This window comes from Tauraco erythrolophus, chromosome 7 (genome assembly GCF_009769465.1).
Source record: "Tauraco erythrolophus isolate bTauEry1 chromosome 7, bTauEry1.pri, whole genome shotgun sequence".
Taxonomy (NCBI): domain Eukaryota; kingdom Metazoa; phylum Chordata; class Aves; order Musophagiformes; family Musophagidae; genus Tauraco; species Tauraco erythrolophus.
Genome location: NC_141471.1, coordinates 849,768 through 868,914, shown reverse-complemented (window position 1 = coordinate 868,914; position 19,147 = coordinate 849,768). Strand labels below are relative to the sequence as shown.

The 19,147-nt window shown below is 50.1% G+C and overlaps 1 protein-coding gene across 1 annotated transcript in view; it reads right to left on the bottom strand.

Annotated features, from left to right (window-relative positions):
- The window catches only part of SETD2 (SET domain containing 2, histone lysine methyltransferase), a 72,860-nt gene that overhangs the window by 36,574 nt on the left and 17,139 nt on the right, over window positions 1–19,147 (bottom strand). Inside the window, 9 exon segments of the mRNA XM_086614827.1 lie at window positions 1,140–1,266; window positions 2,779–2,876; window positions 3,180–3,257; window positions 4,844–4,967; window positions 8,434–8,562; window positions 9,453–9,584; window positions 13,464–13,626; window positions 13,629–13,700; window positions 13,703–17,885. Coding sequence (XP_086470953.1) covers window positions 1,140–1,266; window positions 2,779–2,876; window positions 3,180–3,257; window positions 4,844–4,967; window positions 8,434–8,562; window positions 9,453–9,584; window positions 13,464–13,626; window positions 13,629–13,700; window positions 13,703–17,885 — 5,106 coding nt within the window.

Here is a 19,147-nt window from a genome sequence, read left to right as displayed (position 1 = left end):
CTTCCTCAGATCCCATCGAAATCTCCCCTCTTCCAGTTCAAAGCCATTGCCCCGTGTCCTGTCACTACACGCCCTTGTCCAAAGCCCCTCTCCAGCTTTCCTGTAGCCCCTTTAAGTACTGAACCACTCAGACTTCTCTGCGGTCTCCTACACCTACTGCATGAACCCATCACTGCAATTCAACGCAGGGAGTAGGTTCATAGAACCACTTGTGGAGGATTACATGCATGAAAAGCTATAAAAAGACTGAAAAAAAGCTTGGATTTCATATTTCAGTCACGTCCATCTGCAAACACAACCGTAACTGAAGTCAGCGCAAACACTACGCAGGTTCGTACAAGCTCCACCTGGAAGCTGACTTGCCTCTAGGCCAAAGCAATTAAGAGATTCAAATTCCACGTCCCAGCCTGGAGAAGGCAAACATCTGCACCCTTTCAGCTGTCAAATTTCAGGTGACGTCCTGAACGGCCAAGTCGGTATTGTTCGTCTTTCACCGACGTTTAAAAATCACGCAACGCAAAACAAATTCGGAAAACCATGTAAAATTTAGTATGTTTTTTTAGCAGCATGTGGCACTGATGACCAGATTCCGTCCCTGTGAAAGTCCCTACTCTGTGCTAAGTCACCCGGAGAAAAGAAATACACATTTTAATCAAAGTTCCAAGAAAACACAACTGTTGAGGGCCCCTATGAAATAAAATTACCTAAATACATCCACGGAAAAGACTGAACCTCGAGGTGATTATAGAATCATAGAATGGTTTGGGTTGGAAGGGACCTCAAAGATCATCCAGTTCCAACCCCCCTGCCATGGGCAGGGAAATCCTCCACTACACCAGGGTGCCCAGAGCCCCATCCGACCTGGCCTTGAACACTTCCAGGGATGGGGCATCCACAGCTTCTCTGGGCAACCTGTTCCAGTGCCTCACCACCCTCAATGTAAAGAATTTCTTTCTTATATCTAACCTAAATCTGCCCTCTTTCCGTTTAAATCCATTGCCCCTTGTCCTATCATGACTACAGAGGTGACCTGAAGACTCCCGTAGCCACGATCCAGCCCCGAGCCAGCCCTTGGTTGCTGCTACTCTTAAAAATCAATTACAAAAACTCCTACGGAGGAGAAGCAGACTCAGACTCACCGAGTCCTTCTTACGGGAACGCTCCTTCTTCATCTTCCCTCCGGCGGCTCGGATGCTCACCCTGTTCTCTCCTCCCAGGTAACCCCGGCAGTTGGCCGAGCCGCAGAAACATTTCTGAGCCTCTTTGCTGGTGGTGGGTACAAACCACAGAGCAGTTTAATAACAGCTCAACCGTATTCACGGCGACTTATTTTACCTTAATCTCTACGTGCATCCTCAGAAGAAAAGGACGGGAACTTTTCTGCATGGCAAGGCCTTTCTGGCCACTGAAAATTCAAACAAAGTCTTTATTTCTTATGTAGCTACCGTGATCCCATGTCGTCTCAGCTGGAAACCAAAGCCTGCTTCACTTCCAGGCTCTGAGTAGGTTAAGAACCAAGAACCAGAAAGGAAAAGGTGGGGCTTTGGGATCTGCTAACTTCTTACCACGCATCGCAATCATCTAAGATTATATATTTGTTAGGGAAAAGGCTTGAATTTTATTGCTCGAAAGAGGAGAAAGAATGGGTTGAGGATTTGTGGAAGGAGTAAGATTCAGGTGGAAGATTTTTTTTTTCACAGATGTACAGCCACAGAAAGCAGAAGAGATTTAAATTATATAAAAAGCCTCTGTATCTATACTTGACAGACCATAAATTTTTAACTATAATCCACAATTGCTTGGGAGAATGGGTTGGGGTTTTTTTGGAAATGTACATAATCCACTGGAGGACCTTGGCTCTGCAGTAAGAACCAGGGAAGCTCAACCACAGGATTTTCTATGAAGCAGAACCTGAGCCCATGAAGGACGCCCAAGAGATCATCAGAGCTGGAGAACTCCAGCGAGGTGAGACTAAGTTCACCAATATCTCAAATCTGATTCTCCTGCTCACAGGAAGAGCCATAGCGCTGCAGAAGGCAGGATCCAGAAGGAAAAGGAAGAGATGCTCCTTAAAACAAGTGTATTCAGTTAAAACAAAAAAAAGCTTAGGGATTATAAAATGGATTTACAACTCATCTCATAATTACAGGTTGCATCGAGCCTGTCAGGGGTTATTTTGTGCTCATCACAATAATAAGAAGAAAATACTTGGCCATACACCTGGGCAAGCAGGAATATAAAAATATCAGGCTCAGGTGTAGAGAAGGGAACCAAAACCCACGCCGCAGCTTGCACATCTGCACTTCTGGAGTCGGACAGGAAGGGAGAACGTGTTGTCTGTCGGGGTTTTACGGCTCAGCAAGTATTTGCAAAGTCGTAAAGCAGGGGTGGGCGGGGAAGAAGAGGCATTATTTAAGAGTCTTGCAAAGTCTGGAGCCTGGGTAATTAATAATTAGACAGGGGAAAGAAAGAGTCAAGGTAATACTTTAGGAAATTCCCACTGGGGAGAGATGGCATGGAGTGGAACAAAAAGGCAGTAAAGTGACACTGGAAAAGACAAATTAAATCAACAGGAAATTCCTCTCCCAATCTCTTGTGTTAGAAATGGAAGAAACTTTATCCCAGTAGCTTCTCGTATAGTCAAATTCCAGTTCATTTACCACCGCGCTGTTACACGAGGCTTTGCAACGGTTTGTTTCAGAGCAGGATGTTTTTCATGGCATTAACACTCACAAACTCCCAATTCCAGCAGCTTAAGTAGGGAGAGCTGAGACGTACCCGTATCTCTGGAACTGGTAATCGAACGTCAGCTCTGAGCCTGATGGGACCAGTTTGGTGGTGAAAAACCCAACTCTGAGCTGCCCATTCACGGTCCACTAAGGCAAGGAAAAAACAAGACGACAGTTATTACAACAGCCAGGCTCGACTTTGGTTTTGCTTTAAAATAACAAGATTCATCCTTCAAACGGCGTCACCGATAAATTTTAAATTTACAAACTGGTTCGGCAGTACTCGCCCGTTTCAAAGGTAGTTGTTTCCATTTCACTAAGTTACAACTACAAGAAAAAAAAACAACCCAAAATAAAAGAGACACAAAGGAGAAAGGTTTTTCACTCCCAGCTCGGGCAGCCGTGAGGCGGTGGAAGTGAGAAGCCGGCGGCTTTGATCCAGCACTTTACCTTTTGTGTCTCGCAGTTTGGTTCACAGCTGTGGTTCATAAAACGGGAGCAGTTTCCTTTCTGGGTAGCATCGATTATCTGAAAAGGAAAAGAAAAAGAAACAAATACAGTTGAACAGCCTCCCTCTCTCTGAGCCAGGCAGAAACACAAATAATAGAGTCACAGAGTCCCAGAACGGTTTGGGTTGGAAGGGACCTCACAGACCACCCAGTTCCAACCCCCCTGCCATGGGCAGGGACACCCTCCACTACACCAGGTTGCCCAAAGCCCCATCCAACCTGGCCTTGAACACTTCCAGGGATGGGGCAGCCACAGCTTCTCTGGGCAACCTGTGCCAGTGTCTCACCACCCTCTCAGTGAAAAATTTCTTCCTTAGATCTAATCGAAGCAGCACAGCTACAGGCACCACGTGTCTGAACACAGCCCATGTAGGTGTCATCGACCTCTCCTGCTCCAGCTGTTAACTGGATGTCGTTTGGAGAACGGGTTTTCTAACGATATTAAGTGTCCCCAAAAAAGAAGAGCACTAAGCCACTGGTACGTGGTTCTTAGTTTTCATTACAGGTTAATACAGAGTTCCTCAGTTGGGTGGGGATCCTGAATTTTTAATATCGGGTTCTGACCCTCTGATACATGGTACAATGACCATGAGGGCTGGAGAGGGACTTTTTAGAAGGGCATGAAGAGATAGGACAAGGGGGAAAGGCTTTGAACTGAAAGAAGGGAGATTTAGATTGGATCTAAGGAAGAAATTCTTCCCTCTGAGGGTGGTGAGGCACTGGCACAGGTTGCCCAGAGAAGCTGTGGCTGCCCCATCCCTGGCAGTGTTCCAGGCCAGGTTGGATGGGACTTTGGGCAACCTGGTGTAGTGGAAGGTGTCCCTGCCCATGGCAGGGGGGTTGGAAGTGGATGATCTTGAAGGTCCCTTCCAACCCAAACCATTCTGGGATTCTATCATCTCTGCCACATGGACGATACTCAAACAGAAAGTTCATCTCCTGGATCACCGTGTCCTCCCTTTTATAACTGGAAACGCTCCTCTGAGCCCCCTTGTGATCATACAACAATCCCGCGGCAGCTACGAAAACCGCTTCGTTTGGGGGAAATAAAGAGGAAAAAGCCACTCCGAGGATTTTCAGCTCTTTTACTGGAAAGCTACTCAGACCCAAAAAGATCCTGCAGGCAGGGACTCCACCAGATAAAAGTGGCTCGATTTAACGTCACTCTGTGAGCAAGGGAAGTGAGGAAATGTGGTTTACTGGTCCATTTTCTCAACTGGTTTGCTTGGGCACCCAAGAGCATTGTGTTTGGCTTGAAGCATCTCCCCACACTGGGACCCAGATGTGGTTTCTCTCCCATGGGAGAGATGTGGTTTCTCTGCTCGTGGGGAAGGGATGGGCTCCACTCCATCCTTTCCCTTGGGAGGACAATTTCTCTTCTCCAAGGATGCTGGGATACAGCTAAGCTACAAGATTTCTGTTAAACCAGGTTGAAACTGAGCAATGGGTTAAGAAAAAAACGTAAGGTGTGACAACACAAAGCCAGGCAAAGTTCCCTTCCCTTAGGAAAACACTCCTCAAAGATTCGGGACGTGGCTTAGTGGGTTCACAGGGCTAAGCCCAGCCAGGCTCCCCCAAGCCAAGCACAGCAGTCGCATCGCTCACCTCGTCGTTCTTCAGGGCCATGAAATAATAATGAATGTTCTTGTTCCGGGCATATTCCTTCACGCGAGCCTTGAATTCTTTGTGATCCAACACTTCTCCGCAGTACTCCAGGACAAAAGTGTTGCTGGAAAACCCAAGAGGAAAAATGAGCCGCGAGAAACCCCAAGGAACACAGAACAACCGCTTTGAGACGGGCTCTCCGAACACAACTCGCACCCTGGTCATCCTGGTGGTGTAGCTACGACTATTATACACCTTCATCTCAGGCAATTTGGATTTAATTTAATTTTTTATGCTCTCACATGGGCAGGTGCATCACAGCGAAAAGCCCAGGCACAAGAATAAAGCTCCCTTTGAGCAGGTTTATTCCGTAAAAGAACAAGACCTCTGGGCGATGCGAAGAGGAAAATAAGGAGCGTTAGGAGAAGGGGCTGGCAGGTGGTTTTCCTCCATCGAAACGGAAAGCCTGTCTGCACCTTGCTGGTCCGGTGGTGAGACAAGAGGGGTCAATAAAACATTCTTTTGAACCATAGGAAAGGTGAATTTAAAAGCAGAGATGGAAGAGAACTCTGACCCAAGCCTCACAGATGTGTTCTGCAGCGCAGTTGGGCTTTCAACCCTCCAGTCTACGAAGGCGCGCTGTGAACCAGCTTTCCTGACGCCCGTCCCAAGTTCTCCCTTGCTTAACATCACCGTGAAGCCTTCAACTGCTTTCCTTGTGCTTAACCTGGAGAGCACCAGGAAAGCAAAAGCTCCTGCCCAGCTCCACCTGGAGCGAGGGCTCAGTGTTTTGGGCACGTATCCCTCACCCCACTTCCTTCCCATCGTTAATTCCAGCCCCTCGCACAGTACCATGGTGGCCTTCCAGCCCACATGTATGAATTATGACTGTCTTCCCCCATCTCTGTGTCCACCCAAAACCCAGTTCTGGTACAATAATCTGCTCTTTCAGTTTATAACTCAGCCGGATCTTTCTCCTTGATGTCTCTTCAGCCTGCAGACACTGACATGGAGGTGTCGGCAACGGTCTTCTGATGACCTGCTGCTTAGTTGGGTTGGCGCCCCTCAAAGTCTTCACTACAAAACTGCAAGCCTGGGAGACAGGGAGCAGAGTGAAGCTAGAAATATCTTTGAACAAACTCAAATCAGGCGGGATGGATCATCTGCTGGGTGTACAACCTCTGCACCCTTCACTGGATTGGTGACTGCCCACAGACCGTCTTCTGGTGGGATGACTACCAAGAGAAGGTTGTCTTCTTCCAAGACAAGCTTCAGCTTCGCAGCAACGTTCTGCCAGTCTGTAAATCTCTCTCCAAACGAGCGATTTTCAGAGTAGCACAGGCAGAAACAAAAGCAACGTTCCAGCCAGCCCCAGACCTAGGTCACCATATCAAGAGTTGAGGAACCACAACCAAACCCCTTGACACACACAGGCCAATTGCAGCCAATACTTTTGCTGCTCCTCTTGATTTATTTACCCTCTTACCCAAGGCAGTCTTCACATCGTTATCTCCTTCCCATCCTTCTTGACATTCCTGATCCCAGCCCACCTGGCAAACATGATGCTTCAGCATCAGCCACATCTTTACTACAACCTCCAGACCTTGGCTTCAAAAGAAACTTCTAAAACCTTCAATAAAACCGGACCCGATGTGTGCATATAGGGCAGCAGCACCGCTGCAGTCACCATCACCACCACTTTCCTGCACCATGTGTTACCCCAAAACCAACAGGACCTTCCTCTGGCCAAGGTCAGGTCCAGCAGCGCTAAGGACTCGCCAGGTTATCCGGCAAATCTGGAAAATCAGGAAGCAGAAAACGCCACGGCTTCTTCTTCTGTGCAAGGGAACGGTGCCGGAGAGCGCTCGCTCGTTTTAACGACCACTTAACGCCGTTACCTTTTCCATAAACACCATGTGAAGGTTGAACATATCGGGTTGAAAACCTAAATTTGTTTTCACTGGATTTTTGGTAACTCAACACGCCTCTCTAAAGCAATTAAAACTCATCCACGCATCTTCCTGTGAATCACTCTCATGCATTCCATACAGCAGTAAAAAAAGTCTGCTGAAAGACCTACAGCTTGCTTTAGAGTGTCAGAAACATCGCTGGATTCCTCAGAACACTTTGTCTTCAACAGAAGTGAAAAAAAAACCACAACAGAAATCAGAGTTTCCACGGAAACTCACTAAAACATCCCGAGTTACAGATAATCTTTGCACAAATAAGTTCCAGGCGGATTGTCTCGGAGCTCAGTCTCTGGTGTGACTGAGACTGACCAGGCTCATGTGTCCATCCCGCAGCCTTTTGAGATGGAAATCAGGAGGCTGGTGAAACTCCCGAGCCCACAGCTCTGCTTCCCCATGGCAAGAGGCTCCAGCCATTTCTTCTCCCAAGTCTGTTGGTTTTCATCTGCAGAGCAGCAAAACCAACTTCTGCTCAGATCTGAGAGGACACCCACACCCACATGACCCCAGTGAAGTCTGAACCTGGGGGACAAAAATCCACGCAGGTCTTCTTGCTAGCTGTAGGAGCGTGGAAGTTCACCATAGCTGCTCTCACCTGGAGACACCTTCCACCTTCCTCCCTTCTCCCAGCAAACCCCACCTTTGTCTCCTGCTTGTCCTGCTCCTCCTGCTGCACCTTGTGCTTCAGGTCCCAGCAGTTCTTTGAACATCCTCGCTCCTCTCTCTTCTCTCGTGGCCTCACCTAAAGTTCTTTTTACTACTGGGAGTATGAGAAAGCGCTCAGCAAGGCAGAAGGCAACTCCTTGAAGGCACTCCCATCTCAGACCTGCTCCTTGCACGCACACCTGAAGAGCAAAACGGACCTGGCACTATTCTTCTTCCCAGCCACACTCGCTTTTTGAGTGGAACAGTTTCTGAACAGGACTGTGATTCCAAAAATATCGGCATCCATCCCACTACAGACCCAGGAAGGGACCGATGGGTTCAAGCACCGTGTAGCTCTTGTGTTCAAGTCCCACCAGCTCCTTTGTGCCAGACACGTGTCGATAAAGGCACCGATCCAGGCACAACGGGCAAGTAACACCTGGCTGTAGCCAAAGAGATACGAGTCAAACACGGACTCGGATCTGTAAGCATGGCTGATGTCAAACCAGCACTGAGAAGTACAGCCATTAACTAACAACAGGCTAACGAGGGAGGAAAGATCCCCACTGGATCTTCCAGTAGTCCGAAGGGGAGGAGGAGGAGGACTCGAGAGGAGGATAAGTCTTGCAGAGGAAGGAAGAGAAGAAGAAGAGACATAACCAGAGCGTGTGCTCCTCTGACACCGCGTAGAGGGGACAGAACAGGAGGAGAAGACAGACTGAACACAAGGTGAAGCTGCAGTAAAACTGTCAAATGAGACGAGGGCAAAACCAGAGCGGGAGATCTAACACACAACTAGCGGGCACATACGTGCTGATGCCAGGGACACCTGACAGAGGACAAGGACAGCAGATAAAGCTGGAAGAACTTCAGTAAATCCACCAATGTCGGTGAAACTGGGAAAACACAAGCAACTTGTTTTCCCCTCAGGAGGGAGTAAAATAGCACGAGGACGTCATTCGAAGAGCAAAGGCTTACGATGGCAGATCTTTGGCAGCTCTCAGCCCCCAGCCTTTCTTCTCAGTGAGGATCACTTCAACATCGGCATGCTGTTTCTTCTGGAAGCGCCTGTTGGAGCAGTAGTCGCCGTTCGGGCACCTGGAAGAACTAAGGGAAGGAAACGGAACAAATGAATTCCCAGCGGGTCGACAGCGACAACAGGAACGGCTCAGATGGGAAACAGATACCAAGTAACCATAATGAATTCAGCGTAAAGCCTTCAAACGTGTTTTGCTATAAAAAGCATAACCATCTGACTGTCAGCATGCAAATGCAGACCATTTATTTCTGGAAGGAAGAGAAAAGCATTTGGAATGCCAACGCCGCTGTACTTCTATGTCAGATCATCAAAACGGGATGAACTGGCCTCTTCTCCCCACGTTTTTATGGGTGCTTCCCCCAGGAGATCCCCTTCCCTTACATCTACCACCTGGGCTATGAAATAAAACCCAAAGGACCAGGCTTCTGCCAGGTGATTCCTCTCCTTCTACCCCAGCTGGTGACAATCCTCATGCCAGGGGGTGAATCCCACTAAGCGCCCTGTCCTCTGTCTCCTGTTCACGGAGCCCTCTTCTCCTGGCCTCTTCCAGGAGGGAAAAGGAGACAACAGCCATAGCCTGGTTGAGGCTCTGGGTTGAGGAGAGAGCTGCAAGAGGAGAACTGAGACAAAATAAGGATCTCAAGTAGAGCTACGTTTGCATTCCTGACTCCCTCCAACCACGCTTACGATGGACTAGGGTTAAGGCTGAGGAGCAGAAGACTCCAGGCGTTCGCAGCAGGTTTTAACAGGAGGTCACCAAGGACTGGCCTCCTGCAGAAGATCTAAGGTCAGATTTACATGCTGGTGCATAGGTTCTGAAGATCATTCCACACCAGCCAGTGAAAATGAGAGTGTCATTGCCACTGCCCAGGAAAGTCTGAATTCCTTCAGGGGCTCCTAAGTCATCTCGTCGTGGACAACACCACCCGAGACTGGCAGCTCATGAAATGCTACGTACCACTCGATCATGAGCAGGCGATTGAGACAGTCTTCTCCACAAGCAACCTCCCCCTGAGCTCGCTCTTCTTTGGAGAGGGGAGGGCATTCGCACAGCATTCGCTTAATATCCCGGTGAGATTTGTTCTTCTTCCTGTTGCAGGCAAGTCATTGAAACACGGGTTAGACAGCATCTGGGTAGAGGAATTACCCCTCGGTCTTTACCAGTTGTTACTGGAGGAAATTATTCTATGGATTGATTACCTTTGGACAACCACAAGAAGGTACAGGGGTAAGCGAGGACACTGGGTTTCTTTAGAGCGGGAGGTGATGACTTTCTGATCACAGAAGACGACTTCTCAGAAAGACATCCCAGGATATTTAAGGTTTCTTTCCCTTCTCCTCAATGCCCACAACTCAATTTTGCTCTCAGCATAGATGTCTGCACGCACAGGCACCTACAGCCATAGGAAGGACCAAAGCCCCTTCATTTTGCCACACAAGAAACCAACTTCCAGAAAACTCACTCCTGATTTTTCTAGACAGAGGATTTCTCCCCACACAGCCCAAGTCCTAAGGTTTAAATTTTAAGGATAAACTTGGATTAGCCTCTCGTGAAATACTATATTCTGCAATCACACATAACAGTACGGAGATAATCTCCGAAGATCCCTTCCGATGTCAGCCATTCCGCCGTAGCCACTGGGTTCCACTGATCCAAAAGCCAGGAGAAAACCTGTATTTTGAAACACTAACATACAAACCATCACTGGAGCACACCTACCTTTCCAACATAACATTATTTAATAAAGCAAATTGGAGGGTTTAGCTACTCAACTCTCTTGCCTTATTGTCAAATAGGACGACAAAAAAGAAAACAAGAAAATTGCAGTTATGGAAAAGGCAGGAGATCAAAGGCATCGAGTAATTGATATTTTAGTTGCCAGGAGATGAGGAGGGAAACGCTCTGGAGTGTGGATCCCCGCAAGATAAAAAAAGGCTTAAGAAAAAAAAACCAAAAAACAACCTTGGATTGAAATAAATAGCAGGCTTTATCTGCATGTGAGTGGTTAATATTCAGCCTCTGAATGAAGAATACATCTTAAAATGTACTTATTAAAAAAAAAAAAGCTATTTTAGTGAACAAAAGACACGGCAAAGCCTTGAGTGTTAAGACCCCAACAGGTGAAGCACAACACGATTTAAACAGCACGCTGTTGGCTGCACCCAGAGCAGCGTGGGCAGCAGGGCGAGGGAGGGGATTCTGCCCCTCTGCTCTGCTCTCGGGAGACCCCCCTGCAGTGCTGCCTTCAGCTCTGGGGTCCCCAACAGCAGAAGCACATGGAGCTGCTGGAGCAGGGCCAGAGGAGGCCACGGAGATGATGGGAGGGCTGGAGCATCTCTGCTCTGGAGACAGGCTGGGAGAGTTGGGGCTGTTCAGCCTGGAGAAGAGAAGGCTCCAGGGAGACCTTCCAGCACCTTCCAGTGCCTAAAGGGGCTACAGGAAAGTTGGAGAGGGGCTTTGGACAAGGGTGTGTAGTGACAGGACACGGGGCAATGGCTTTGAACTGGAAGAGGGGAGATTTCGATGGGATCTGAGGAAGAAATTCTTCCCTCTGAGGGTGGTGAGGCACTGGCACAGGTTTCCCAGAGAAGCTGTGGCTGCCCCATCCCTGGCAGTGTTCCAGGCCAGGTTGGATGGGGCTTTGGGCAACCTGGTGTAGTGGAGGGTGTCCCTGGCCATGGCAGGGGGGTTGGAACTGGATGACCTTTGAGGTCCCTTCCACCCCAAACCAGTCTGTGATTCTGTGACAAACGGGTTTCAAATTGGCCCACATGAAGCGGCCCCTCGAGCTGGTGCTGCGGTCGGTGCCCTCACTGCTGGTGAGCACCAGCGCTCAGTACCCGACTCTCCGGCAGGAATAGCTGTTACTCAACCAGCCTGGAGGAATGAGGAGATGAAAAAGGACCACGAAGTGAAATGAAATGGCAAGATTAAAGAGGCATAAATCATCAGGAGGTTTTACTGCAGGCTGTGCCAGGAATAAGAATTGGTTGCAAGGTCATTAAGGAGCTCTCACCTACGCGTTGAAGCCAAAGCGAGTGGGTTTTTGGCAAGGAGGTCACTGAGCCCTGAAGTAGCATAGTTACTAATCACCCCTAAAGCTCAGAAAAACTTAATTGCTTTTTTCAAGGGGTCACATCCCGCTCAACATTCCCGTGCAAAAGGGAAAAGGATAATCTGCAGCCAACACCTACCCTGATATTTCAAATTATAGTCTGTTAAAATCTAGAAAAACTCATCTGAAACGACAAATAACTGCATGCAAGTAACCAAAGCTTTTGGAAACACACGTTGTTTGGCCAAAACTTTGCCGACACCCAGATTTCTCCACGTCTTCGGAGAGGGAGCAGGCTGCTATTTGGGGATACTACAGAGACAAGAACTGGCAAGCACAGAGGTGATGGGAATCACAGAATCCCAGAATGGTTTGGGTTGGAAGGGACCTCAGAGATCATCCAGTTCCAACCCCCCTGCCATGGCCAGGGACACCTTCCACTACACCAGGTTGCCCAAAGCCCCATCCAACCTGGCCTTGAACACTTCCAGGGACGGGGCAGCCACAGCTTCTCTGGGCAACCTGTGCCAGTGCCTCACCACCCTCAGAGGGAAGAATTTCTCCCTCAGATCCCATCGAAATCTCCCCTCTTCCAGTTCAAAGCCATTGCCCCGTGTCCTGTCACTACACGCCCTTGTCCAAAGCCCCTCTCCAGCTTTCCTGTAGCCCCTTTAGGTACTGGGAGGTGCTGGAAGGTCTCCCCGGAGCCTTCTCTTCTCCAGGCTGAACAGCCCCAACTCTCCCAGCCTGTCTCCAGAGCAGAGGTGCTCCAGCCCTCCCATCATCTCCGTGGCCTCCTCTGGCCCTGCTCCAACAGCTCCATGTCCTTCTGCTGTTGGGGACCCCAGAGCTGAAGGCAGCACTGCAGGGGGGTCTCACAGAGCAGAGCAGAGGGGCAGAATCCCCTCCCTCGCCCTGCTGCCCACGCTGCTCTGGATGCAGCCCAGGACACGGTTGGCTCTCTGGGCTGCTGATATATGGCTCTGGGCTTTAATGTAGCTGCACCAAGTTCAGATGAACAGTGGACAACAGAGGAAAAAAGCAAAAAACTTGGGAAAAAATTTAATTACTCTTCCAAACTACCACAAGTACAAGAATAACATGTTTAATTGGTGCTGATGCCAATAATCCCACATGCACAAATCCTGCCTGATACCCAAATCTATGCTAGACAAAGGGGATGCTGCAAGACGGCTGAGAAGAGGGTGTAAATAAATCATCCTCCCCCAACACTCTCCTGTCTTCTACCTCTTCTCATCACCAGGGCCTGTCTGGACCCAACTGGGGTTTTCTATTTAGGAGAAAAGACCCAGGGGGGGTTAAATACTTGCCCAGCATCGTCAGAATCATAGAATAGAATCCCAGAACGGTTTGGGTTGGAAGGGACCTCAAAGATCATCTAGTTCCCTGCCATGGCCAGGCACACCCTCCACTACACCAGGTTGCCCAAAGCCCCATCCAACCTGGCCTGGAACACTGCCAGGGATGGGGCAACTTCTCTGGGCAACCTGTGCCAGTGCCTCACCACCCTCAGAGGGAAGAATTTCTCCCTCAGATCCCATCGAAATCTCCCCTCTTTCAGTTCAAAGCCATTGCCCCTTGTCTTCTCTACAAGCACTTTGCTAGACATCAGGAACATGACGTCTCTCCCTCCAAATTATCCCAGTTTGCCCATAAAAAAAAAAAGGTATAGAATCCTAGAATGGTTTAGGTTGGAAGGGATCTTAAAGATCATCTAATTTCAATCCCTCTGCCATTGGCAGGGACACCCTCCACTACACCAGGTTGCCCAAAGCCCCATCCAACTTGGCCTTGACATTTATTATGTATTTGGTATCACCAAAAAAATACAAGTTTAAATCTAAAATTGCTATAGGCAAGAAAAAAAAAAAAAAAAGTAAAAAACCAGTTACCTTTCTGTCAAATACACGTTCTCCTCAATAAGGTCAAAGTAACAGGGCATCTTTCCTTGCTTGGCAAACTCCTTCCAGCGCTGAGGGTCTCTGAAGTCATCCATGATACACAACCGACCGACCATGGCGGAGTCCTGCGGCGCCGGCTCCACTTGCTCCCCTCCACTTTCACCTTCTTCTTCTCCCTCGAGTCCACGTCGCTCTCGGAGTCGCTCTCCAACTCCGGGCGTCTTTTTTTGGTGGACCTCGTTCTTTCGCGTCGTTTTTTTCCAAAACTTTCCCCTCCTCCTTCTTCTCTCCACCAGGCACCAGCTCCTTGGTGGAATTGCTGCTGATCTCGTGTGCCTGCACCGAGCCTTTTTCTTTCTGCCCGGGCACCTGGCATTTACTCGAGGGGCTGGGAAAACCAGGCTTGCAGTCATCATCCCAACGGTCATCCCCTTCGTATTCCTCGTGATCCTCCGTTAGAGAATCCGGTACTTGCCCTTGAATTCGTTCGTAATTAACCGCAGAAGGTCTGCTAGCAGATCTCGCATCCCAGTAACCGTTGCCTTGCCAGTAACTCTGAGAGCCACCGTAGGCTCCTGAGCCCGGTTGGTAGACGTAGCCCGAGTAGACCCCGAAGCTGCTATCTGGCTGCTGGTAGGTGCTACTGGGCTTCTCTGACTGGGAAAAGTCCCAGCCCAAACCACCCAGACCCTCTGTTGTATGAAGACCATCCGGCCTGGAGAAGTCTCCAAGGCCAGACTGGTTAAGCCCACCCTTCCCTTGCCTACTGTCCGGCTTGGAAGAGCTCATCTGGTGTCGGGATTTATCGGTGCTTTCGAAACTCTCCGGCAGACAAAATGGCTGCTCGTCTTGTCGGCCGATCGGTCTACCAATGGACATCAGCTCCTTCACCATGATCCTCTCGTCTGCGTTGGGTTTGTCGTGGCAGTCTGCCGTCAGGTCTGCCTGACTTGTGCTGTCCACGCCGTCGCTCTGAGGCTGGCACGGATCTTGCCGCAGCTCCTCCATCTCCTTCCTGCTGAGCTCAGTAGAAGTTGCTGGACTCTTCTCCATCCCTCTAGGAGAACATCTGCTCTCTGCTTGTGGAGCACCTTTACTCGCCATGCTCTCCACCCTCTCTTCGTAGTAGGGTCTACTGGGCTCGGGTCGCTCATCCTCCCAGTGGTCGGAGAAGCGCCGGTTGCCCTGGCTGCTCCGTGAGGAACCAGGGCTGCTCTCCTCCATCGCAATGGTCGAGTTCTTTGGTACGATCACAACGGACTGCAGTCGTTTGCGTGGCACGTCGTCGTCAGAATCAGAGTCTTCTGTGTCGCTGTCTTCGCTGCCCCCCTCGCTGTCACTCTCCCCCGTGTCGGAATAATCGTCGTGGCCAGCGGGAATGAATTCGGCGGCGTTGCCGCTGCTGTCGCACGTCGGGGCTTGAGTCACCGTCTCCGTTTCTTCTGCAGTGACAATGACATCGCAGGAGGGAAACAAGGCGTCTGGAAAAGCTGAAGCCACCAAGGGCTCGTTTCCCTCATCTTTTTCGGCCAACACACCGGGACAGTGAACTCTCAAATCATCCAGCCCAACTTCCTCGGTGGAAACAGCACTTTGTTCCACGACCTCTCTGCTGCGGTGCTCCAGCGGCACTTCGGAATAGTACGAATGTTCATCTTGGAACGATGGCTTGCTTTTTGCTGAGCCAAGATCAACGTGCTGAGCACCCAACCTGAGCATCTCCTCGGCTTCCGATTGCTGCAGCAGTTCTTGGCATCCATCCGGCGGTGGCACATCCCATTTGGAGGAGACACTTTCCACCGCCACGGGATGGTCGGACCTGAGCCCTGGGGAACAGTCATCCTGGGAGGGATCCCTGCTCGAGCTCTCCGCTGCCAGGCTAGTTTGATGGGAAGGAAGACCGTGCTCATCGTCACACACAGCCTGTGAGTGGTGATCCTCCGTGCTCTCGTAATCGCACGTAACGGTCTGCGGCTCTACCTCCACGTCCAGGAAAGTCTCGGATGTGACTTTTAAATCTGCTGGTTCCGCTTCGATTTCAACTTCCGAATGATAGAAACCGGGGGTGGCATCGTCTGAAATGTAGCAAAAAACTGGTTCTTTGGTTTTGTCGCACAGAGGCGCCTGATCATCCAGCTGAAGTACAGTTTTAGCATGATCCACATTCACGACGGGCAAAGGGATGGCTTCCCCTTGCTGCTGCGGGACCGGAGCCTCAGTTTCCCCAAAAAGACTGTTGCACTCGCTGGACTGGACCCGAGAATCATCCGGCTCTTGCTCTTGCGACGCAAACGTGCTCTCGAACCCATTCGACGGCAACGGATACGACAGACTGGTCTTCACGACAGGCGACGCCTCCGAGCGACGCAGGCTATCGCCGGAAGACGCGGTGACATCCTCAGTTTTGCAGGCACTGGAAGTTGCCAAACCATCAGCCCTACCCTCCGGGGACCCGTTTACACTCAGCTCCGTGGGGAAACACGTTCTTAACTGATCGTCCTTTATCTTGAATAAAGTTTCTGGCTCCTTAACACTGTCGTGGCATTCGTTTCCTGTAAGCTCCTCGGACTGGGAGGTAGCGAAACCCGCTTTCGATTCGTCTGCCATTTTAAAAGCGGGCGAATCGTTTAACTGATTTAACGGAGAAAGTGTCTTTTCCCTTTCAAATTTCTTCGCAATGGACACCCTGATCTCACTGCTTTTTAGACAAGAGGTCTCTAAATCTAGAGAATTAGACTGCTGTTTTATTTCTTCAGTCGATTCTGTACAACAGAAAGAACTCTTAAATTTATCAGGCTTTGGTGCGGGGGTCTTGGAAGGGGTGGACTTATAACGGGAGGAATTCACATTACTGTCGGGCTTAGAATGGGATGTCCCCTTTCGATAGCCTAGCTCGTCAAGGGGAGAGCACCTTTTGGATACTTCACTTTCTGAAGTCCTTTTTGAATCTCTATCTGCTTTCGAAGAAGACCTTCCTCTCCTCTCCGCGTCGGCATGAGACGACTCCACTTTGCTGTCCCTGTCCGACTTAGAGTAAGAAGTCCTCGAGTCTCTGTAGGAGGAGGAGGAGTGGGACGACGTACGCCTTGAGTCGCTCGATCTGGAATGCGTCCTCCTGTACTCGTCCTCTGAGTCCGAGCTGTCTCGCGCCCTGCTGTCCGCATACGAACGGGAATATCTCGACCTTTCCCTGTACGGGGAGCTCCGATGGTATCTGCGGTCGGATTCGTAGTAATGCGAGCGCTCCGACCTCGAGTAGGAAGAGCTGGTTCGGGAGCTCCGATCGGATCGGGAACGGGAATGAGACCGGCTTCGCCTTCTCTCTCTGTCTGATCGAGAGCGGGAGGACGCGTATCGCGAATCTCTTTCCGATTTCGAATAGCTCGAGTACTTCTCATCCCTGTCCGACTTGGAGCGCGAGGAGGACTTCCCCAGGTCGTCACCTCTGAGGGACGTGGAGCTTCTCCTGGAATCTCTCTCCTTTTCCGTACTGGATACCTTCAGCTCGTGTGACCGCTGGCTGGAGGAGGTCCTCACCGAATCTTCATCGGACTCGGAGCCCAGCAGCGTGCCGTCGGATTGGGAGAACTTCCTCTTGGAGCCCTGCCTCCGGGAGCAGAGGGAAGCACCCTTCGAGCCGTCGGAAACCTCATCCTCTTTCCCAATATGGGAATCTTCTTTCTGCGGAGTTATTTCCGTCTGCTCGGCCGTGTTTTGAGCTACACGTTCTTCCGAACCGCGCGATACCGCCTCCTGCTTGACGTCTGGCTCCAAAGCCTCCTTCGGGACCGCGTGGCACGGCTCCTTCGAAGCGGGGACGTCGGCTTCCACAGGCGGCGACAGCAACAGCATCGACATCAGCGTTACCGGCAGTTGTGGCAAGGCTGTGGCTGCAGGAACCGGCATCGACGCTGCCGGCGACACCGTGGGCGGAGGAGGAGGCGGGGGAGGCGGTGGCGTTGAGGGAAAGTCCGCGGCCAACGCCACCGGTTCCGTGACCGGTGTCACAGCCGGTGGCGGTAGCGTTGCTGCTGGAGCTGGTGGCGGTTTTGCCGTGACATTAAGTAAATGTTTTTTAAAATGGATCTTCCCTAATTCTACCTTCGGTTTTGGAGGTGAAGACTCCTCAGTTGAACCAGCGGCATCCCCCAAGTCCACTTTACTTTTGGGGTTAAAGTCACTCTGAAGGGGTACTGCCGGAGTTTCATTTTGTTTCTCGTTTCCGAGACCAGTCAGAAATCTATTCGGTAAGGTTTTCTTGGTTAAACTAAAGCTGAAAGACACCTTTTGTCTTCCTTGCTCCTCAAGGTTAACCTTTGTTTTGGTGCCTTTGGGCAAAAAGCGACTGGAAGCAATGCCTTTGAACACCGGGCCTTTGATAAAACCAGCCTTCTGCACGGTTTCAGGCTTGCCCTGCAAAAGAAAAAGAAGATGCAGTCAGAGGAATCGGTTTCGAGGGGTTTGAATTCTGTCCTACAGGCACGCCGAACAATTTTCTTCTACCCGGTGAATTTTTCATGATGATGAAATAGAAATTGATACCCTGGGCTGGAGTCTGGGACAGCATCGCTGCGCTGCCTTCTGCGCCCGGCTCTCTCTCGAACAAAACCAATTACCCAGTCGTTTCCAGTTTGGAGCAAAACCTCCTTTGGGGTTTGGGCTGAGGCTTTTTAACTGAATTAACGACCAACCTGAGCGGCCTTTTCTCATTTAATTCTTATTTTTTTAAAAAAGAGATAGAGTTCAACACACAAAGTTAATTGAAGAGAGAGAAGTGTTTTATTTGTGCTGTTTCTGTGGTCCCAGGCTACAAAATACCCTGGAATTTCGATCTCTAATTGCGTTTGTTTTCACATCCCAGGAGTATGCACCTGGTAGGTGAAACCCAGATGGTTTCAGCATAAATCAGACTCTCAAGAATTACAGCGACAATTTCAAGCCCAGTCCTTTCCCACCAACAGCCTTATCTCTGCCATTAGTAATTCCCACTAAGTTTCCAGGCTCGGGCGTAGATCAGTATTAATATATCAACCCCCAAGAATTCCCATCAGGACTCAGTCGTGCGTGATGACTGTGTCACCTTGGGGCCAACCGACTGCAGAAAGCTCCACGTGCACCTCACCAGCAGCTCTCTGCCATCTCCTGCCCAGGATCCCACTCACCACCCTGCGCTGAGGACCGCACCACAGCAAATCCGTTCGTGTTTGATGCTAACGACCCGAAAGTCATCTTCTCTAGGACATGAAGAGCTGAGGATCTCCACCAAGAAAGCTGCTGTGCGACTGAACCCTGCCTTTGGAAATGGAGCAAGTCTAGAGCAACAAAGTTCCTTCGGCACAGGAACCTCTTACTTCCCAAGATGTATTTATCCAAACCTAAAGATTAGCAATTTTCAGAGTGTCAAGCACTGTATCTTTACCCATCCTGGCATTTCCCCAACTATTTTAAAGCTTAGGGCTCATGCACACAAAAGCTGTGTCACAGGGGTGTGAATCCTGTAGATCATAGAATCCCAGACTGGTTTGGGTTGGAAGGGACCTCAAAGATCATCCAGTTCCAACTCCCCTGCCGTGGCCAGGGACACCCTCCACTACACCAGGTTGCCCAAAGCCCCATCCAACCTGGCCTGGAACACTTCCAGGGATGGGGCAGCCACAGCTTCTCTGGGCAACCCG